Source organism: Amblyraja radiata, chromosome 27, assembly GCF_010909765.2.
Source record: "Amblyraja radiata isolate CabotCenter1 chromosome 27, sAmbRad1.1.pri, whole genome shotgun sequence".
Lineage (NCBI taxonomy): Eukaryota > Metazoa > Chordata > Chondrichthyes > Rajiformes > Rajidae > Amblyraja > Amblyraja radiata.
This window is the reverse complement of record NC_045982.1, coordinates 17,298,743-17,322,625: the sequence shown is the minus strand read 5'-3', so window position 1 is coordinate 17,322,625 and position 23,883 is coordinate 17,298,743. Positions and strand designations below refer to the sequence as shown.

Genomic DNA, 23,883 nt, shown 5'->3' with positions numbered 1-23,883 from the left:
ACGCTCTCCATCCAATCTGACTGAGCTTGAGCTATTTTGCAAAGAAGGATGGGCAAAATTTTCAGTCTCTAGATGTGCAAAGCTGGTAGAGACATACCTCAAAAGACTTGCAGCTGTAATTGCAGCGAAAGATGGTTCTACAAAGTATTGACTCAGGGGGGCTGAATACTTTTGCACACCACACTTTTCAGTTTTTTATTTGTAAAAAAACTTGAAAAGCATGTATCATTTTCCACTTCACAATTATGCGCCACTTTGTGTTGGTCTATCACATAAAATCCCAATAAAATACATTTACGTTTGTGGTTGTAACATGACAAAATGTGGAAAAGTTCAAGGGGTATGAAAACTTTTGCAAGCCACTGTATATCAAGAGGACTGGAATACAAAAACAGAGCTGTAATGCTGAGGCTCTATAAAGGCGCTGGTCAGGCCGCATTTGGAGTACAGCGAGTAAATTTGCACCACCATATCCGAGGAAGGATGTGCTGGCTCTGGAGAGGGTCCAGAGGAGGTTTACAAGAATGATTCCAGGAAAGAGCAGGTTTTGCATGAGCACTTGGCAGCAATGGGCCTCTACTTGCTGGACTTTAGAAGGTTGACAGGGGACCACATTGAAACTTACAGAATAATGAAAGGCATAGATAGAGCGGATGTGGAAAGGATATTTCCACTGGTTGGAGAGTCTAGGACCCTCAATTAAAGGGCGCTCTTTTAGAAAGGAGGCGAGGAGGAACTTCTTTAGTCAGAGGGTAGTTAATCTCCACGGTCCTCGCTGCCAAGGGCTGTGGAGGCCAAGTCAGTGGTTATTTTTAAGGCAGAGAGACAAATTGTTGATTAGAACGGATGTCAACAATTATGGGGAGAGGGCAAGAAAATGGGATTAGGAGGCAGAGACCAGTCATGATTGAATGGTGGAGTAGACCCGATGGGTCAAATGGACCAATTCTACTACTATAACTTGTGAACGTGACACCCACTGAAGATTTTTAATATTTACCTGCATAAAAATAATTATGCTGACACAATACAATATATTTAACTGTCTCTTCTCACTTTTACAGATACAGTTAAGGGAAAACCTGCCCAGGAATTGTGATGGCACTTTAGCTGCTTGGGATGATTCTGCGAGTACTGCTGACAAGCCAGAGAAGTAGCTAATTATCCAAAAACTGTAGTTTAACCTATTTAGGCAAAGCTATACTTGTCTAAAAGAGGTGAAGAAAGCAATAAGTGTATATGATTTTAAGATTAGCTGGATTGCAAACAAAATGATAAACTGAAACGGGATGAATTGCAGAACATAAAAAAACAATTGAGCCACAGCTGCCAAAGGTGTCCGAAAATAATTTTAAAGCAAATTATGCAGAAGATCAGAAAGTGAAAATTCAAAAATGAGTACACAAACCTAGGTGAGATACCATGTGCATATTGTCCTGCATCATTCAATTTTAAAATGTATTTTATCTCACCTGCAATATGTAGTGAGTGCATGTTGCCAACAATGCAAAAGCAACAGGGCATCTGGGATCTCAGCAAAGGATTAACAGGATCTCCCAGGCACTGAGAGTTAAGACTATTATTTTTCAATCCACGGAACAGTGTGTCAAATCAGGTACAGAAAGGATGAAAATTTGATTGAGATTAAAGAAAACTATTTAAAATCTTCTGACTCGAGGTACAAGACTCTCCTCAAATAGTTATCCCCATCTTTATTGAGTCTACACTAACAATTATCACCTTGATAAAAAAAAGTCACTGTGGTCTGCAATTTTTTCCACAATCAGATAAAGGTTTTTGTGGCAAGATTATTCTGCAACAGATGTGCAAATCCTTTTTTTTTTAAATAATGGAGGGTGAGATGTTGATTATGCAAAGCACATGGTGGAATACAATAAATTGGCCAGCAAATTCATGAGAACCACAGTTAACAGTTTAGCTTATAGAACTTAGATATTAATAATAAAGGATGTTAACATCAGCATCCATCATTTAGAGAAGGATTATAAAATGCTTTAGGTTTCAGGACAACCACATAGTTGGAAGCAGAGAATAAATACTTCAGAGATCATCACAAAATACTTTTTTGTATGGCTGGCTCAAGGAGGAAAAGGCATACCCAAAGGCAATATTGCTTACCTTAGATGGAGTTTCTCTAAACCAGCATCAGCAAGGTCATCATTGGCCCGCTGGTGAATGTCTCTTTGGGTTTCTATCTTGTGATCATCTGACAAACCATCTACTTTGTGGATGAATACTTCAAAATTAATTTCAGGATTGACTTTGTACGCTCTGGATACTGTCAGGTGAAGTCTTGCTAGAGCTTCCATGTAATCATCCTGTCAAGGACAACATTCATCAGTAATCTGCCATTTGATTAAGGGCAAACATAAAAGCATCTAAAAAGTATTTGCAGCACACATTCAGACTAGTAAAAGGCAAATCTATACGATCAATTTTGAAAACCAGTGATCACTCTCTTCAATTTATTTTTGTTTGTCAGTCAACAACCATCACTATCAGGCTAATTAAACAAATAATTAGAAGGGTATTGGGGAACAATGAAGAAATAAAAAATAAAAGCATAGTACATTTGTTAATTTTACTAATTACTTTAAACATTTTATAGGACCTGTACATCATTGCCCTGGTAGAAACCAAATACTAATCCTGGCAGGAATAGTAATCCGCATTTACTACAGCATCAAGGAACAGCGGTTTGGGCCCTGGCACAAGTTTCACCAAGTTTAAGATTAAAAGAACGTTACCTGTAGCAGCAGTTCATATGTGCCATCAAGCCTTGGAGAAATGCACTGCACCCATTTTTTTCAGTATAAACTCCACAAAAAATGAAGACAAAAGCTTTATGGACACCGTTTTCATATTTCTAGCATTACCTGATGTCCTGCAGACAGGTACTCATTCAGTTTCATTTCCACAACAAAAACCCTTTCTCTAAATTATTACTCCTGAAAGTAAAATGCCACAGATGCTGGAAATGGCAAATTAAAACAAAATGCTGGCAATTCCCAGCAAATCAGTCAACATTAGTCGACTGTTTTCTCACCTCACCCCATTTTCTCTTCATTTTATAACTTGTTTCATTTCTAATTCTTCACGATGATGATGAAATATTATAGAGGCAGGGACAGGGTCAAAAGCACATCTTGCACAAAAAACCCTGGTATTGCAGCGATTGCCATATTTTTCATCAACCTCGGAAATGTTTGATGTAAAACTGCTTCTTAATTGAGCAGACCCTTTCACTATATATTGCTTTAAATACAACAAGTATCAGACAAATTGCATCACAGCACAATGTAAAGTGCAATTTTACATTACAAAATCTTCCAATAACATACCAATATTCAAAGGTTGAATAATTGGCTCAGAGTAAAACAAAATAGTTGCAAGAACTATTTTATTCATGGAAATCAACAATTTTCAGGTATACATAATTTTATATCACACAGCTGCTTCTTGCTATAAATTATGAAATGTTAAGTGCAAAAATAAAACACAAATCATAATTTAAGATAACTCCGTAAAATAGTCAATAATTGAGAAGACGTTTTACAGTTTGCATATCCACATTTTTCAAAGACATTTAGTCTTGACATTTTCAAAAGCTTAAGTTACATCTGGTGCAGCTTTGCTCTAATTAAAATAGCAATAATGTCCAGCTGATCAACTTATGGTCGTTCTTTAAATCAGTAGTTCTTCGATAATATGGTAGGAAATCCAAGGAACCACAAAATATCTACAGTGCCCTCCATAATGTTTGGGACAAAGACCCGTCATTTATTTATTTGCCTCTGTACTCCACAATTTGAGATTTGTAGTAAAAATCACATGTGGTGAAAGTGCACATTGTCAGATTTTATTAAAGGCCATTTTTATACATTTTGGTTTCACCATGTTGAAATTACAGCTGTGTTTATACATAGTTCCCCCCTTTTCAGGGCACCATAATGTTTGGGACACATGGCTTCACATGCATTTGTAATTGCTCAGGTGTGTTTAATTGCCTCAATACAGGAAGAGAGCTCTCAGAACCTAGTCTTTCCATCCGCTTTGGAAACTTTTATTGCTGTTTATCAATGAAAGTTGTGCCAATGAAAGTCAAAGAAGCCATTATGAGACTGAGAAACAAGAATAAAACTGTTAGAGTTATCAGCCAAACCGTTGGCTTACCAAATTAACTGTTTGGAACATCATTAATAAGGAAGAGTACCGGTGAGCTTACAAATCTCAAAGGGACTAGTAGGCCAAGAAAGACCACCACAGCTGATGACAGAGGAATTCCCTCTATTATAAAGCAAAATCCCCAATCACCTGTCCGACAGATCAGAAACACTTAAGGAGTCAGGTGTGGATTTGTCAATGACCACTGTCCGTAGAAGACTTCATGAACAGAAATACAGAGGCTACACTGCAAGATGCAAACCACTGGTTAGCTGCAAAAATAGGATGGTCGGGTTACAGTTTGCCAAGAAGTACTTAAAAGAGCAACCACAGTTCTGTAAAAAGGTCTTGTGGACAGATGAGACGAAGATTAACTTGGAGTGATGGCAAGAGCAAAGTATGGAAGAGAGAAGGAGCTGCCCAAGATCCAAAGCATACCACCTCATCTGTGAAACATGGTGGTGGGGGTGTTATGGCCTGGCATGATATGGTCCCACATAGAAGATTATTAGGCAAAATTAGAGCACATGGTATTGGGGGTAGGGTACTGACATGGATAGAAAATTGGTTGGCAGACAGGAAACAAAGAGTAGAGATAAATGGGTGGCAGTGTGAACTGTGAAGAGGATGCTCTGAGGATGCAGAGTGACTTGTACAGGTTGAGTGAGTGGGCAGATGCATGGCAGATGCCGTTTAATGTGAATACATGTGACGTTATCCACTTTGGTGGCAACAGGAAGGCAGATTATTATCTGAATGGTGTCAAGTTGGGAAAAGGGGAAGTACAACGAGCTCTGTGGGGTCCTTGTTCATCAGTCACTGAAAATAAGCATGCAGGTACAACAGGCAGCGAAGAAAGCGAATGGAATGTTGGCCTTCATACAAGAGTTGAGCATAGGAGCAAAGAGGTCCTTCGGCAGTTGTACAGGACCCTAGTGAGACCACACCTGGAATATTGTGTGCAGTTTTGGTCTCCAAATTTGAGGAAGGACATTCTTGTTATTGAGTGAGTGCAGTGTAGGTTCACGAGGTTAATTCCCGGGATGACAGGTCCGTCATATGTTGATAGAATGGAGTGGCTGGGCTTCTATACTCTGGAATTTAGAAGGATGAGAGGATATCTTATTGAAACATACAAGATTATTAAGAGCTTGGATACACTAGAGGCAGGAAACATGTTCCCAATGTTGGGGGAGTCCAGAACCAGAGGCCACAATTTAAGAATAAGTGGTAAGCCATTTAGAACAGAGATGAGGAAAAACTTGTTCACACAGAGGGTTGTGAATCTGTGGAATTCTCTGCCTCAGAAGGCAGTTGAGGCCAATCCTCTGGATGCTTTCAAGAGAGAGTTAGATAGAGCTGTTAAAGATAGCGGAGTCTGGGGATATGACGAGAAGGTACTGATTGTGGATGAACAGCCATGATCATATTGAATGGCGGTGCTGGCTCGAAGGACAGTATGGTCTATTCCTGCACCCATTATCTATTGTCATGACTTGGAAAACAGATTTCACACAAAACTGACTTCTCAATAAAGGGCCTACAGGGTTTAATCGTGTTTGTACTATTGAGATAAAGTTCCAGTTGTTCGAAAGCTAAATGGTTAGTGGCAAATTATTGGATTTCCCTGCAATGCTGTTATTTAAGATACAAAACCACAGCTACTACTCTTCAATAATAGACAATAGGTGCAGGAGTAGGCCATTTGGCCCTTCGAGCCAGCACCGCCATTCAATGTGATCATGGCTGATCATCCACAATCAGTACCCCGTTCCTGCCTACACCCCATATCCCCTGACTCCGCTATTTTTAAGAGCCCTATCTAGCTCTCTCTTGAAAGCATCCAGAGAACCTGCCTCCACCGCCCTCTGAGGCAGAGAATTCCACAGAATAATAAAAACAAACATTTGCTAGCCTTTCTGGAGCAGACTACATACTATATTCCAGTGCAATGACCAATTGAAAATCATGTACTAGCGAGTGCACACTTCTCTGAACACAGAACTGCAGAGGAATAGGCCGTCCTGCTAACAATGTCTGCGCCAAAGTCAAGCATATGAAACGTATAAAAGAAACATGTACTGCTGCCATCATCTGGGAGAGTACAAAGTGCAAATAATTTCACATGAACTTCTAGGCAGAGGATGATTCTGTATTGCACTAAAATTTAGCATAACCAATTTAATGCCAGGCAAAGCAGACGCAAACTCTATTAATAAAGTGATCAGCGGGGTTATGCAACAAATGGTTGGTCAAATTGAGATTGTGGTAATTACAGGCTAATGTTCCTGCATGCAAACCCAACATTTTAAGACATGTTGGTACAAGAAATAATTTAAAGTAATTGTTGAAAATTACAATTCCATTGGGCACAATATCATTCCTCACATGCTACTCACTAATCATTATGCTTCTGAAAATTTGCTTCCTATTTCCAAGAAGTAGGGTCCTCCCCAGCATAATGTGGAGAAAGCTAAAATAAAAACAAATATTTGTTCTTATGACATTTGTTGTTTGTTATATAAAATGACTGGCTGACTTTATACAAAGGATGGCAGGCACTGCAGAAACAAGTACTTTGATATTCTCAGTACAAATGAATCAAAGCTATCTTTCTGCAGCCTAAATTTCAAAGATTGAATAAACTTACCCAAAACTTAAAAAAAAAACTATCATGGATTTATCTTTCAATATCTTTTCCAAGGCACTTAAAATAGAATTGTTACAGAAATTATGCATTCAAAATTAAAAGGAAAGGTATTCTGATAGTTTTTAATTTTTACAGCTTAAGTATAAAACCAATTGTGATAATCTTCGAAGTTCACATTCACACTTATTTTAATTAATTCAGTTAAATAATCCATAATCAAAATTCAATTAGAAAATGTGACACAACGAATACTGCTCAACATGATACCCCACAATTCATTTTCAAGCCACAATAGCTTTAGTTATATCGGAAAAAATATTCTCTAAAGGATCCCATGTCATATCACTGTCATTAAAAAAATAATTTGTACCAGTCCTTCCAGGATGAGAAATAAATCATTGGCACACATTCTCATTAATATGCAACACCGTGCCCTCCATAATGTTTGGGACAAAGACCCATCATTTATTTGTCTCTGTGCTCCACAATTTGAGATTTGTAATAGAAAAAAAAAAATCACATGTGGTTAAAGTGCATATTGTCAAATTTTAGTAAAGGCCATTTTTATACATTTTGGTTGCACCATGTAGAAATTACAGCAGTGTTTATACATAGTCCCCCCATTTCAGGGCAATGTCATGTAAATGAAAGTAGTCATGTTTAGTATTTTGTTGCATATCCTTTGCATGCAATGACTGCTTGAAGTCTGCGATTCAAGGACATCACCAGTTGCTGGGTGTCTTCTCTGGTGATGTTCTGCCGGGCCTGTACTGCAGCCATCTTCAGCTAATGCTTGTTTTGGAGGCTAGTCCTCTTCAGTTTTCTCTTCAACATATAAAAGGAATGCTCAATTGGGTTCAGATCGAGTAATCAAGAATTGTCAATTTTTCAGCACCAGAGACCGGGGTTCGATCCAGAGTACGGATAAAACACAGGTCACATTCATGCAGCAACACAGCTGCCGAGAACGTTTATCGTGAGTGACCTGTGACCTGGGCATGCGCAGTCGGAATACTAAACTTGTTTATTGTGGAATACAGAGGCAAATAAATAAATGATAGGTTTTTGTCCCAAACATTATGGAGGGCACTGTTTATGTTGTTGTGAACACCAAATACTTTTAAAAACCTAGTGAAAGATTAGTGGGTCGCTAATTACATTTTATACAACAACAAAAAATGGTTAACACGATAGGGGCAAAACACAGGCAGGTGGGACTAGCGATTATGGGCCATATTGGTCAGCGCGGGCAAGTTAGGCCGAAGGTCCCACGCTGTATGACTTTATGACTCAAAAAAACTTTCAGAATTTGTCATTCTCACTTATGTTTCATCAACTTATCTAATTTTGCCTGCAGCTGCGAAAACTGGTGATTCGTGTATAATGTATGTATAAAGGCAATGCAACTCACTACCTGGACCATAATTTTAAAATGTTTATTTTGAGTTTAAGGGCCATGGAACTGGCTGTTGAAAGTTAATATTAGAACAATACAACACAGGAATGGGCCCTTCAACCCACAATGTGTTGAGCCGAATGTGCAGAGTTAAGCTGATGTCAGCTACCTGTACATGAACCACATCTCTCTATTCCCTACACTTCTCCGTGCGTGTCCAAAGGCCTATTAAACAACTATCGTATGGGTAGAAGGCTCCCAGGATGCCATGTAGCAGCAGAAGGCTCCCAGGATGCTGTGGAAATGGCAGAAGGAAGACCCGGTAGGTAGGTGGAAGCCTCCACATCTTTCTTGTAGTGGGCAAGCATTCAACACACTAAATACCACCTAACCAAAGTCCTTTAGATCTGCATCATGACTTCCCGACTCTTGTATTCAATGCCCCTAGCAATGAAGGCAAGTATATTATACACCTTAACCACCCTATCTACTTGTGCAGCCACCTTCAGTGATCTACAACATTTCTTCTCCAAGATCCTTCTGCACATCAATGGTTTTGTCATTAACTCTCGCCCTCTCCTTACATTCAACCTTCAAAAGTGCAACACTTCACGCTTGCTCATCTTAAACTCCATCTGCAGTTGATCTATAATCCCCGTTTCTTCTGACAGCCTTCTTCATTGCAACTCCTCCAATTTTGGTGTAATCAGCAAATGCACTCACCAACCCATCTACATTTACGTCCAGATAATGTATATATCACAAACAGCAGATCCCTGCAGAACTCCACTGGTCACAGAACTTGAACCAGGATATCTACCCTCCACCATAATGCTCTGTCATCCTTGAATAAACCAGTTCTGAATCTAAAGTGTTCAAAAACAAAACAGTCCTCAAAACAAATTGAATCTAGTTTTCCTTCCAACAAATTAAGTGGAAAATGTAAACTTATTTGATAGTAGGACATGTATGAATATTTCTTACCGAATTGAAAACACAGCCCTAAATAAAAATAGAGCCAAAAAAAGTCAATTGTGGAAATACCCAAATTATCCATAATTGATTAACACCCACACTGATGCAAACTAGTCATTGTAATCGTACGATATTGCTACAGAGTATTGAGGAGCACTAACTACTGTTCAAATTACTTATTGATTATGATAGTTTTCTGAATGTAGATTAGCTCAGATAGTTCTACACTGAAAGTAAGTTTACAGTAAAATGTCTTATAGACAATAGGTGCAGGAGTAGGCCATTCGGCCCTTCGAGCCAGCACCGCCATTCAATGTGATCATGGCTGATCCCCAATCAGTACCCCGTTCCTGCCTTCTCCCCATATCCCCGGACTCCATTATTTTTTAAGAGCCCTATCTAGCTCTCTCTTAAAAGCATCCAGAGAACCTGCCTCCACCGCCCTCTGAGGCAGAGAATTCCAGACTCACCACTCTGTGAGAAAAAGTGTTTCCTCATCTCTGTTCTAAATGGCTTACTCATGTCTTGGGTCATGCAAAAGGACATAAAATATTCTATGTAAAGCAAACCTTTATGAATGCAACACAAATAACATTAAATGTTTTGTAAATACTCCATGGCAATTTGGTGCAGAAAGTGTTTTACTTCATTTATCTTACAACAAAAGATCAACTAAAAGCCAACTATCAAAATATTTGCGAATATTTTGTTTGTCTGTACGGAGTTTGTACATTTTCCCAGTGACCTGCGCGGGGTTTCACTGGAATCTCCGGTTTCCTCCCACACTCCAAAGACGTAAAGGTTTGTAGGTTAATTGGCTTGGTATAATTGTCCTCAGTGTATGTAGTATAGCGTTAGTGTGCAGGGATCACTGGGTGGCACAGACTCAGCATGCTGAAGGGTCTGTTGCCGCACTGTATCTCTAAACTAAACAGGCTGTGTTGAAATATTATTGTCTAATGTCGCAAAATTTGTAAATTTACAAATATTAATAAGCTCAATGGTTTTGCACAAAGGAGGAAAACAGCATAAGCGCATCAATGGCACTTTGGTACAAATGAAGCAATGCTGCACATCAATCCCACAGCTGTTATAACCAAATATCCCAAATTACAAATAGAATGATGAGAATTACATGATTACCCTGTACTTTAACTTAAATCATGCTGTGCAAGCTCATCAGTCCAAGAGTGAAACCAGTTCACATTTGTTTTGCAAATGCACCCATTCGGAATCAAACGGTTTAAAAGGGATGTAGAATATACAGGGACCATACCAGAGGTAGGATTGGGCATTACAAACATCTAATAGCTAATGTTTCATTACAATGACACAGCAGATGAGATTGAAGTGATTAAAGGCCAGAGTTACAATTGAGTCATTGCTTGTTATGCTGCCAGCAACATATTTCTGAAGGCTATGTATGATAAACACTTATTTGTATATTCATGGTATCAACTAGCAATTCAGAATTCTCGCACTATTTCTCAAAAACCCATTCAGGAAAGTATTGCTCAAAATGTCTGCCCTTCATGAACGTGTTCAAACTTGACTGGAGAACGTTTATGATCATAATTGCTTGCAAACTTGATCTTTTTAAAATCATGCCAGACTCAAACCAGCATTGTTCTATTACAGCTCTGCACAGACAAGATAATGTTTTGATTATCTTCAAATTAATGTGTCAGAAAATGGAATTCCAAGCCCAAAGATGTGGGTGACTAACTCTTCCAACTGATCTCACTTAACTGCTTTCCAAAGAAAGATGCATCATCGGTGTTGCTGTACTTCCAGCATGATATTTATTTGGAGGGGGGGGGGGGAATGTTTGCAAGAAATAATAACAATTAGGATTAGAACATAACACAAGGATTTAGAGTAAATGTAAAAGACCTAGGATCAAAAATTGGCATTGGTAGACGATTGTTATGTCTACTGAGATACAGTAAAAACAAGTGTTGTGTGCTAAACAGGCAGATCATGCCATATACAAGTACAATCATACCACACAAGAAGTTATGCAAAATGAGAAAGGAAAAAGGGCAGAATGCGTTGCAGCGAGAAAGTGCAAATAAAAAATGTACAAGAGCTGCAATGAGGGAGATCGGTAATACATCCTTAGCATTTGAGAGGTTTGTTCAAAAGTCTGATAACAGCATGGAAGAAGCCATTCTTGAATCTGGTGGTAGGAGCTTTCAAATCCTCTGCCCAATGCGAGAGGGAAAAAGCAAGAATTAAGGAGTTTCTTGATTATGCCGGTTGCATTCACCAGGAGTGCAGAATGGAGAGTAGATGAAGCCAAAGTGGTTGGAAAAAGCTGGTTTGCAAGATGGACTGGGTTCCTTTCACAGCTCTCTGCAATTTCCTGTGGTCTTGAACAGGTGTCATACCAAGCTGTGATGCATCCTCATAGGATACTTTCTGTTGTGCATCTGGAAAAATTGGTAACAGTCATTGGAGACATGCCAAACTTCCTTGATCTTCAGGGGAAGCAGAGGTATTGATATGCTTCCTTGGACAGTATCATCGATGTGAATAGACCAGTTCAAATTTGTGCTGATATTTATACCTCGGAACTTGAATCTCTTGATTATCTCCATTTCAGCACCACTGATGCAGACTGGGGTGTATACACCACCCAGCTTCTTGTGGTCAATCAACTACCTCTGTGGTTTTGCTGACAGTGAGAGAGGTTGTTGTCTTGACAGCATGTTACTAAGCTCTCTGTCCTTTCCTGTACTCTGGATGTCATTGTTTACAACCTGGCCCACTACTGTGGCGTCATCTGCAAACGTATAGAGTTAGAGCAGAATTTGGCTGCACTGTCATGTGCATAGGAAGTATAGTACGGGGCTGAGAACACGGCCTTTCAGGGCACCCGTGTTGAGAATTTTCGTGGAGGATTTTATGTCACCTATCCTTACAGATTGTGCCTTACGTGTCTGGAAATCAAGGACCCAGTTGCAGAGAAGCTGCTTAATCCCAGGTTCAGGAGGCATTGATTTAAAGTAATTACAATTAACAAGGGAGATTAAAAATCTTTTTATCCAGAGGGTAGTAAAGGTCCAGAATTCTCTGCCACAAGTAAATCATGTCTAGATAGGCAAGTAATGTGCAACTATGGACCAAATGCTTGGTTTAGCTTTTATCACTGGCAAGGATACAATGAACCTACAATCTGCATTATAAACATCTACGATTCACTACAAATTTACAATAGCCTATGCAATAAACTACTGAACTTTCCAAAAGCAGAGATTTGCATCCATAAAACCAAATGCACTGCCCTAATTACACTATAGATGCAAACAAACAATCATACACAAGAGAGAAGGTGAGGGGAAAAATGTCTGCTGGGGATTTCTCAACAAGTGTAATAGAAAACTTGGATAAAAACATTAATTCAGGAAAAGTGGATGGAATAAAAAACCTCAAGCTACTCAACTCAGAATCATTATAACTTCTGCAAAGAAATATTATTCAAATACTTCAGACTGAAAAATGGTCTCATCCCAAAAAGTCACCTATTCCTTTTCAGAGATGCTGTCTGGCCCAGTTCCTCCAGCTTTGTGTCCATCTTTGGTTTAAACCAGCATCTGCAGTTCCTTCCTACACACTTCATTCCAATTTTTGCTTACTTGATTTGAACTGCAAGTGCATTTGCTTTAGTTTAGTGATACAGATTGTAAACAGGTCCTTCGGCCCACTGAGTCCACACCAACCAGCAATCCCCACACACCAACACTTTCCTTGGACAATTTACAATAATACAAATTATACCAAGCCAATTAACCTACAAACCTGTACGTCTTTGGAGTTTGGGAGGAAACCGGAGCTTACGGAGAAAACACACACAGGTCACGAGGAGAAAGTATAAATTCCATACAGACAAGCATTGAAAATCAAACCCAGGTATCTGGCACTGCAAGGCAGCAACTCTACCACTGTGCCACCATTTGTTGAAGCTATTTGCAACGCCATGAAAAATACAGCCATCAGCAATAGCTGTTCCCACCATCGTTGGCTTCCATATATAAACTCAAAATGATCATGCTGTCAGCTTGCCTCAGTTATGAATGACAGAACAGCGGCACTAGCAAACTCTGAAATTAAAACCTGACAAGTCGTTCATGCAAACATACATAGCTTTCTTCTACCCGCCCCCCTACCCTCACATCACTCTGAGAAGGGTTTTGACCCGAAACGTTGCCCATTTCCTTCGCTCCATAGATGCTGCCTCACCCGCTGAGTTTCTCCAGCATTTTTGTCTACCTTCAATTTTCCAGCATCTGCAGTTCCTTCTTAAACATGCAAACATACATCTTCTCTAGTAAAAGGCTTTCCTTAAGATCACAGTACCACGTATAGCATTATTCTTGATTGACAGCATCCTGATTCAAAGTACTATTTCTGGTACCAGTTTCTCCATTTATTTTGTCTACCTCCTTTAAATTTGAATTTTAAGAGAAAAATATTTGGAATTGTAAAGCTACATAGAATTGGACTTTTAGCCTAAAGAAACCGCCACGCAGTTATTCCCCATACATTGGAACACCATTGAAACATCCAGCTGCAATGAGACCAAGGAACCTTCTACTATCTAGAAACAAAAAGTCAAAAATAGAATTTGATGATTCGACCAATAGTACAAATAAGAACATAACACAGATAACCCAACCCATTCCAAAAGCAAAAACTAAACACAGCACGAGGTTGCAAGTCAGAACTAAAATAAAATACTAGAAATACTCAGTAATTCGGGTGGCATATGTGATGGAAGAAATAGTTAAAACATTTCAGATTGAAGCCTTCCTTTAGAATAATACCATTCTAAACTTAACACAAATGGAAATGTTTAATTTTTTGAGCTGCAGGTTTCAGTAGTTGTCCAAAAAAAAGTTGACAACCTCTGCTCCTGGTAACTCGTCTTCAATCAGCAGAGGATATGAAAGTGGCAAGTGAATTCCCCTACCTACACAGCTGCATGTTGAGCACTGGATTTAACCTTCTCCATTAGTAGCAGACCAAAAACACAGATGAACACATATCAAAACTAAAGTTGTAATGCAAGTGCAATATTCTGATTTATTGGATTGGTGACGGGAGTGACACAAGGAGAATGGGAGTCCCAAACGCAACTATGAGAGAACCAGGAAGTTTGTACATTTTATTCTTAACAAAAGCAAGGCTGAAGGTCTGAGTCTGCCATACAGAGTTGCTACCTTACAGCGAATGCAGCACCAGAGATCCGGGTTCAATCTCGACTATGGGTGCTGTCTATACAGAGTTCCCCCCGTGAACTGCGTGGGTTCTCTGAGATCTTCTCTGGAGTTTCCTCCAACACTCCAAAGACATACAGGTTTGTAGGTCAATTGGCTTGGTAAATGAAAATGTTGTCCCTAGTGGGTGCAAGATAGTGTTAATGTGCAGGGATCGCTGGTCGGCGCGGACCCAGTGGGCTGAAGGGCCTGTTTCCGCAATGTATCTCTAAACTAAATGTTAAAAATCATGCATATCCTTTTCATCATTTCATGCAGAGAAGTTTTAAATCTTCCATGCTTGCTTAAAATGAAAGTGAGAATTTCAAGCCATTGAAGGTAAAATTTCGAAGGCTTTGTAAATGTCGTTACCCAAACCAATCTGTGCAGCATAAACATTTTAGCAAACTTATCTCCCCCATCTTTAACATTGGTGTTGTTCTTACTTTAAGGAAACATACAGCACTTATGCTAACTTGGAGCAAAGAATGAAACAGAAATAAGAAAAAAAAAATCATAATAATGTCACGTTCATATTTTGTTTGATCCTATTGCTTGAGGAATTATGTTCGTACAGGACTGAACATATTCCACAAATGTGAATACATAGTTTACTTTGTATCACCCAAAATACACCATGAATTATGAGATATTGACAAGCACAAGGTAATGAATGATAAAACTTTGGCTGATGTCATTTTGTCGAGAACAGAGTTTATCATTTTCTTCATGAAAGTACCATGCAATTTACAAATCTGGGTCAATGACCAAATTATTTTACATCTTAGTTTAGTAAGAAGTCAGCTAAAGAGTGGGCGGAAACATATAGTCTGAGCCTACAACTAAGATGAGAACTTGCTAAATCATGCAAGTAGTATGTGGATGGATTCTGCATTTTTGCTTGATGACAACTCCATTCTTAAACACTGTGGTACTCCAAATGCCAATTATGTTTTAATATTAAAGAACTGAAAGGATAGAAAGCTAATGGTTATTTATTATTTTGGAGGAAGATTACTAAATGACTTATTTTTAAAGTTTGAAAATACTTCCAAGGTTTGTTCACACATAGATGAAGATATATTCTCATTGTGAATTATGTTAAACTTTGCTTTCTAACAAAAAAAAATGTACATTGAACACTGCTTCAGCTCTTATAGTTACTTTAAAATAAGCATATAATGTGGAAACCTTCTGGAAAATTGTCATTGTGAGCAACAATCAAACAAACACATCATGTTTGTGGAAGTGCAAAACTGTAACGATAGCCATTTATTAGTTAACACAATAGGAGAAACAGGCCCATTTAAGGTCTGCCTGGGCCAAAGATCCTTAAATACATCCAGATAATCCGAAGGCACTTCAAGATACGGTTAGCAACTTAATGTGATGAAAGAGAATATGGTGTATAGGTAGAAACAAGGCACTGTAGATGTTGGCTTACAAGAAAGACAAGAGTATTGGAGTAACTCAGTGGGTTAGGCAGTATTCATGTTGCCTGACTCGCTGAGTTACTGTAACACTTTGTGTCTTTTAATGGTGTTTAGGTACAAGTTTTCCTTTAAAAGATGCCACTGACCTTATACGATTGCAAATATTCAAGGGTTGTTAAGTGAAATAACCGCTCGAAAAGGGGGAAGGTCTACAGCTGAAGTTACCAGCTCCCTCCCCTCCATCTTAAACAGATTACATCACTGGTAGAAGGTTGTCCGCATCATACAGCCCTCCGTCATTGCGGCTGGGTTTTACCTGCGCGTCTATCACGAAGATGAGCGCTCCAGTGCCCCTGAAGATCATCTCATAGTCAAAGGTGGGGTCGAAGAAGTCCACCTGGCCGGGGAAATCCCAGATCTGGAAGTTGACGAAGGAGCTGTTGGAGATGTCGTCCTTATAGATCTTGTTGGTGCTCTCCAGGAAGAGCGTCTCGTTGGGTGACATCTTGTGGAAGACCACCTTCTGGATGGACGACTTGCCGCTCCGCCTGAGGCCCATCAGCAGGATGCGGGGCTTGCTGTCTGACTGCGACTCGTTCCCTTCCATGTCGGCTTCCTCCACCCCATAGCCGAAGTCCTTGGGGAACGAGTCCACCCCGCCGTAGCTGCCGGTCAGCTGCTCCTCGTCGCCGTACTGGATCGACATGTCGCGGCCGGCGAAGTTGAGGCGCTCCCGCCCTGCCCGGACTCGGCCGCACTCAGCTGGACAACAGCGCTCGAGCTTCCCTCACCGCGCAACCTAACTCGTCTCACCTCACGTCCCGCCTTCTCCTCCTTCCCTCTCGCCGCTCATTGGATGCGCCTCCTCTCCGCGTCGACGCCGAGCGGCCAGCGCCGCGCCACCATTGGCTACCCTCGACGTCCGTCACGCGCCCGCAGATGGTGGCATCTGTCATGTGTTACAATCACCTGACTCTGTCCTGGCGACTTCTGACTTCCTCCTGTGCCAGGAAGCAGCTTCTGGCAATGGAGCAAAAAAAGGGGGAGGAGGAGGCGGAGAAGAAGAATCATCACCATCATCATCAGGTGGAATTGGAGGTATGAGAGCGGGATGGCAGCTAGATTGATGGAGGGAAGTGCTGATGGCCGCGAGAAACAGCAGGATGGAAGATGGAAGAAGGGAGAATGGTGTTAATGTGGTTGAAATCCGGCACTGACGCTGCTGTTCCAGCGGGTGAACTGCTCTCCCTGTGACCAGAGTGCAGCTGAATCATGTGACTGGTAGAAAGTGATTTGTTTAACAATGTACAGCAAGTCTCTGAATTGCTCAAATAAACTAAGCAGTAACTGATTATCAAACCACCTGATTTGAGGGTGGAAGACCATCATCTGTCATGGGTTTGCTGACCATGTGAAAATATGCAGTAAAAAATGAAATGGTGTGTTTTCAAGGTTAGATTGCCCATCCATTCTTAAGACTTTGATATCATCAAAAAGAATATTCTTCAGGGCCTGGAAAGGTGCATTATAGTGTGGTACATGGTAGGCCAATGCATTTTTTAAAGGTGTAGAAAGGAACTGCAGATGCTGGTTTAAATCAAAGATAGACACGTGGTCTGAAAAAGGGTCTCGACCCGAAACGTCTCTTATTCCTTTTCTCCAGAGAAGCTGTGTGACCCGCTGAGTTACTACAGCTTTGTGCTATCTTTGCATTTTTTAAATGGCTCATTGCAAATTTTTATAGCACATAAAGCCTAACACTCAATATGTTCAATTTTCTTTTTTCCTATACTTCAACATTGAAAATTGGGCATGTGAAAAAATATAGTTTAATGGGTCTAATTCATGGTATAAGAGGTAAGGGAAGCAAGAGGCCTTGCGAATCTGGCAGTTGGATGGGGGGAAGAATCATCAAGATATTTGTTTGGAAGAGTAGGAGCCAAGACTTCTAGGATCAAAGATAGACACTAAATAGTAACTCAGCAGGTCAAGCAGCATCTCTGGAGAGAAGGACTAGGTGACGTTTCGGGCGAAGAACCTTCTTCAGACTCAGGGGAGAGGGAGACTGGAGATAAGGAAGGGTAAGGTATGAAAATGACAGATCAAAACAGACGATGAACAAGGAAATATAGAATGGTTCATTGTTGGCTGAGGGGAAGGTGACAACGAGGCATACAATCAGTAAATTTAATCAGGAGGACAGTGAAACTAGACTTGGAGAACTAGAGTGGGAGAGGAACCCAGAGAGAGGGGCAAGCAAGGGTTGCTTGAAGTTAGAGTAATCAAAAATCACACCGCTGGGTTGTATTATTGTCCAAGTGAAATATTAGGTGCTGTTCCTCCAATTTGCATTAAGCCTCACTCTGACCGTGGGAAAGGTCAGTATGAGAATTCAAGTGCTTAACAATGGTGAGATTGTGTAGGCCTAGTGGATTGAGCGGAGGTGTTCAGCAAAACAATCACTGAGCCTGCGCTTGTTCTCACTGATATATAGGAGTCCACATCTGGAACAGAGGATACAGTAGATGTGGTTGGAAGAGGTGCAAGTAATCCTCTGCCTCACCTGAAAGGACTATTGGGGTATTTGGACGTAGTCGAAAGAGGAGGTTTAGGGACAGATGGTGCATCTCCTGCGGTTGCCAGGGAGGAAGTGGTTTGGGTGGGAAAAGATGAGTTAACCAGGGAGTTGAAGAGAGAATGGTCTCTGCGGAAAGCAGAGAAGAGTGGAGATGGGAAAATATGCCTAGTGATGGATCCTGATGGAGGTGGCAAAATGTTGGTGGGATTATGTTGTATGCGACTGCTGATGGGGGTGAAAATGGGTGAATGTCATCCATTCCTTCTCTCCAGAGATGCTGCCTGTCCCGCTGGGTTAATCCAGCATTTTGTGTCTACCTTCAGTGTAAACCAGCATCTGTAGTTCCCTCCTACATACTTCTCGGAACAAGTCGACTATTGGTAAGATGTGTTGAGATCCACTGCGCAGGAAAGGAATTGGGTCAGGATTACTGTCAAGGCGGAGCACCAATTCTTTTCTAGAGAAACAGCTTGGAAACAGACCCTTCATCCACTGAGTCCACACTGACCATTGATCACCCATTCACACTAGTTCTATGTTATCCCACTTTCTCACCTACTCCCAACATATTTGGGGCAATTCTACAGAGGCCAAATAACCTACAAATCAGCACGTTTTGGGGATAGAGATGGAAACTGGAGCAGCACCTGGAGGAAACCCACGTGGACATAGGGAGAACGTGCAAGCTCCAGACAGATAACACCCGTGGTCAGGATTGAATCAGGGGCTCTGTAGTACCATCTGCACCTTATGGTACTGATCCAAAGTTGTCCTTTAAGCCAAGAACCGAGAGAACAACTGTACCGGATGGGGTTTTTACTGAATATATTGGACACAAATGTGCTACAAACAATGTGAATAACACTGCTTTAAGGTATGTTAAAGCAGACCTCTAGTTCTTGTAAACGTTAGCTTTTGCATGTGGCATTCAAATTTATGAGATTTATGAAAATGATATGTCCACATACATACATACATTGGCGCCATTTGTAACACTCGACAATCTGGGATTCTCCATGTCACATACAGACAATTCAATAAAAAAAATTCCCAACCAGGGGATGTTGTGTACAAACGTAACTACGTATTGGAATGTCTAAGACAATGTATTTTACAATATAACACAACACAATAGCTAAGTGCAACAATGCTTTTGGAAGAAAATGAGCCTTGATTGATTATGATTCCATTTCAATGGGTGGGTCCCAAAATTAGGGTTAAACTCCCAGATTAATAAAGTTGGGAGAATCACATGTTATGTTGTTTAGCCATTTCCCTATTTTTAATATACAATATGTTCACCTTTACCAACAGGAAACATTAATATTACACATTGTAGAAGGCTAAATAAGGTTTTGTGGGGAAGAAGACACCAATTGGTTCTGCAACATGGAGAGGTAAGGTGAACCACCATTAAAAACTCTCTACTTTTCTCTCAAGAATTATAGGATTTAATCCACTAATTTATCATTAACATTCAGTTTTACATTTCTATACATATAACAAAGCAAAGGAAAGCCATTTGCTCCATTGGGTCCATGTTGGCTCTCATGGAAGAAATCCCATTGATCCTATTTCCCCTCTCCATACTTCTCTTCACTCAACAACTTATTCTCTCATGCAAACCTGTCAATTCCCCTTTGATTATTTTTTCCTTTAACATGCATTGCATGGTAATTTATAGTCAATTAACATCTAAGCACATCTTTGGAGGGTGGGAGGAAACTGGAGCAGAAGGAGTAAATCCATAGAGCGTACAAACTCTGATGTGACAGCACCCGAGGTAAGGACCAAATGCAGGTCCCTATGAGGCAGCAGCACCACTGCGCCATCCTGTATAATCTAGAGTGTACATTTGTTTACAGTCTAACATACAACTTCTTTGAAAAGTATCAGAGAATCAGTAGGAATAAAACAAATGCATGATTGCTACAGTTCTGTGATGCAATACAATGTTACATGTGATCACTTTAATTCAAATTATGCTGTTCATGGCATATGTCCTTGACAAAACAAGTGGAAAAAGTCATACTATTGAACGATCATTCTGCACAGTTTGCACGTTTTTATCCTTTTGTTTACTTTTTATAGAGCCAAAACATTTATGAAGAGGATTGCACATATTAGTTAAAAGGTTGTTACCAGGTTTTTGTTGTGTTCAATGAGGGAGGAAAACATTAACTAAGTTATCAATAGAATTCCCTGAACTTTGAAAAGCATTGTGTGACCTTTGAACATGGAGGCAGGTACTGAATATGATATCTCATCCGATGGACAATAGATCTAACGTTGCCATGTGCATTGAAATCTATGTCTGGATCATGTATTTAATTTCTGGAATGAGTCTAGCATTGAGCTATCAGTATTACAACCTGATATAATCATTCAGTAAATATATCTACTCCCTCGACCAGTATAATTCGGGTCACCCAGGAGCTAAAATCTGTGATAGGATGAACCCTGATTTCACATTTCACCCCACTACTGATTAAAATGCACCTGAATCCTGTACCTTGAACACATTTCAGCCAGGGTTCTATTATGTAGCGAAGACCAAAGGTAATTTTTATGGTCGACCTGGCAAAGTATCAGTCAAAGGTACACAAAAATGCTGGAGAAACTCAGCGGGTGCAGCAGCATCTATGGAGCGAAGGAAATAGGCGACGTTTCGGGCCGAAACCCTTCTTCAGACTGATGGGGGGGTGGGGGGGAGAAGAAAGGAAAAAGGGAGGAGGAGCCCGAGGGTGGGGGGATGGGAGGAGACAGCTCGAGGGTTAAGGAAGGGGAGGAGACAGCAAGGACTAGCAAAATTGGGAGAATTCAACGTTCATGCCATCCTGACGCAAGCAACCCAGGCGGAATATGAGGTGCTGTTCCTCCAATTTCCGGTGTTGCTCACTCTGGCATTGTCTCCTCCATTGCCAGAGTGAGCAACACCGGAAAGTCTCCTCCATTGCCAGAGTGAGCAACACCGGAAATTGGAGGAACAGCACCTCATATTCCGCCTGGGTTGCTTGCGTCCGGATGGCATGAACGTTGAATTCTCCCAATTTTGCTAGCCCTTGCTGTCTCCTCCCCTTCCTTAACCCTCGAGCTGTCTCCTCCCATCCCCCCGCCCTCGGGCTCCTCCTCCTCCCTTTTTCCTTCCTTCTCTCCCCCACCCCCCATCAGTCTGAAGAAGGGTTTCGGCCCGAAACGTCACCTATTTCCTTCGCTCCATAGATGCTGCTGCACCCGCTGAGTTTCTCCAGCATTTTTGTGTACCTTCGATCTTCCAGCATCTGCAGTTCCTTCTTGAACAAAGTGTCAGTCAAGTCAAGTTTATTTGTCACATACGCATATGAGATGTGCAGTGAAATGAAAAGTGGCAATGCTTGCGGATTGTGCAAAAAAAGCCTACAAAACAGAATAGAACAGAATCAGTAATTACATATTTGTGAGAAAAAAAACAGCAATTTAAAAAAGACACAACACAACAGTAAATTGGTACAGTAAGTTAGTCCCTGGTGAGATAAGAGTTAACAGTCCTAATGGCCTCTGGGAAGAAACTTCTTCTCAATCTCTCTGTTTTCACATCTGACCGTAGCAGCTGGAACAGTCTGTTGCTGTGGTGGAAGGGGTCCCCCATAATGTTGATGGCTCTGGATCTGCACCTACTGATGTAGAGTTCCTGCAGAGGGGCGAGTGCGTTCCCATAGTGCGTTCGGCCGAACGCACTACTCTCTGCAGAGCCTTCTGGTCCTGGGCAGAGCAGTTCCCAAACCAGATTGTGATGTTTCCGGACAAGATGCTTTCTACAGCCGCTGAGTAGAAGCACTGGAGGATCCTCAGAGAGACTCTGAATTTCCTCAGCTGCCTGAGGTGATAAAGACACTGCCTTGCCTTACTCACCAATGCGGCAGTGTGTGATGTCCATGTCAGATCCTCTGCGATGTGGACTTCCAGGTATTTAAAGCAGCTCACCCTATCCATGGTATCCCCATTTATCTTCAGTGGCATGTACGTCCTCGGATGTTGTGCCCTCCTAAAGTCCACGATCAGCTCTTTATTTTTTTTGACATTCAAGAGGGGGCTGTTGTCCTGACACCAGAGTGCCAGATGAGCCACCTCTTCCCGGTAGGCCTTCTCATTATTTCCGGTGATCAGGCCCACCACCACAGTGTCATCAGCAAACTTGATTATAGAGTTGGAACTGAACCTAGCCACACAGTCATGTGTGTACAGGGAGTACAGTAGGGGGCTCAGGAGAACCTGATTTACGTGGGGAATGTGAGGAACAGCAATGCACTGCACTACTATCACAAAATCCTATCCAGGAACCTGTTGTTAGATTGAAGTTGAAAAAGGTAATGGGTGGGAGTTGCGGGTCAGTGGTACGAGCACGCAGCCAGTTACCTCCATGCCTAACATTGCAATGCTCTAACAATGATCTAACATCCAACAAAAGGCATAGATCTACCCATGCAGGAGTAGGACATTCGACCCTTCGAGCCAGCACTAAACGTTTGATTCTGGATCTTCTACCCTCCCTAGTCTGGGTCAGTAAAACACTGAATCGAACACTGGAGTCCAAACCCTTCTTTATTTGTATTCAACACCGCGGGGTCGGCCTCGGATCCACTCACTCGAGCCCTCAGCAGCCTTGTGCAAACAGAACAGAAGGAAAGACAACCGACCCACCCCAACAAAACGATCACCCTTATAGAAGTACAGGGGGAGGCAACCCCTACAAACCAACCGCAGATACCGGCGGGAAAATACATGGAGAGGCAATTCCTTTGCCCAATCATAGAACAGTACATAGAAATATTTTCAATACATAGAAACGCAGTAGAAACATATGACTCCTCTTCCCAATCACATACACGGAACAAGTGTCAGTAAACAGAAACACCTTCAGGAGCCCAGACTTAGTGGCAACAGGTGGGTCACATGGGCAGAAGCTTCATCAGAGGTCCAGACTTAGTGACGACAGCTAGGTCACATGGGTCTCCAGCACCTTGCAATGTCACCATCAGTGAAGCCCAGTCTTTCACAGACACCTGTCATTTCCCAAAGCACCCCAATCCCGACATATTCACAAAACTAGTCATCTAGTCATGAGTAAATTAGCCATTTATCTTGTTCTGTATATTAGGGTCTCGTATGGTCGAAGTTGTACATCTTGTCACCGAGTAACAAAACAGTTATATTTCATTAGCTGTGAAATGTTTTGAAATTTGTGCCTACAAAATGAATTGATAGTTGGATTTATTTGTCAAAACCTGTTAACTTGCAATAGCGTGATCATTTGACAGTGTACGTTTTTATAGCATTGTTTAGTTTATTATTGTCACATATACCGAGGTACAGCAAAAAGCTTCTGTTTGCCTGCTATCCAGCCAAAGAAAAGACTGTACAGTAAAACC

General features: G+C 41.0%; 1 protein-coding gene across 1 annotated transcript in view; it reads right to left on the bottom strand.

The window, feature by feature from the left end:
- The window catches only part of rragc (Ras related GTP binding C), a 32,060-nt gene extending 15,330 nt beyond the window's left edge, over positions 1–16,730 (bottom strand). Inside the window, exons 1-2 of the mRNA XM_033045327.1 lie at positions 16,214–16,730; positions 2,140–2,339 (exon numbers count right to left, since the gene is read on the bottom strand). Of these exons, the coding sequence (XP_032901218.1) occupies positions 2,140–2,339; positions 16,214–16,603 (590 nt within the window). The 5' untranslated portion in view covers positions 16,604–16,730. The remainder of the gene's footprint in view (positions 1–2,139; positions 2,340–16,213) is intronic.
- Positions 16,731–23,883: the final 7,153 nt, after the last annotated feature.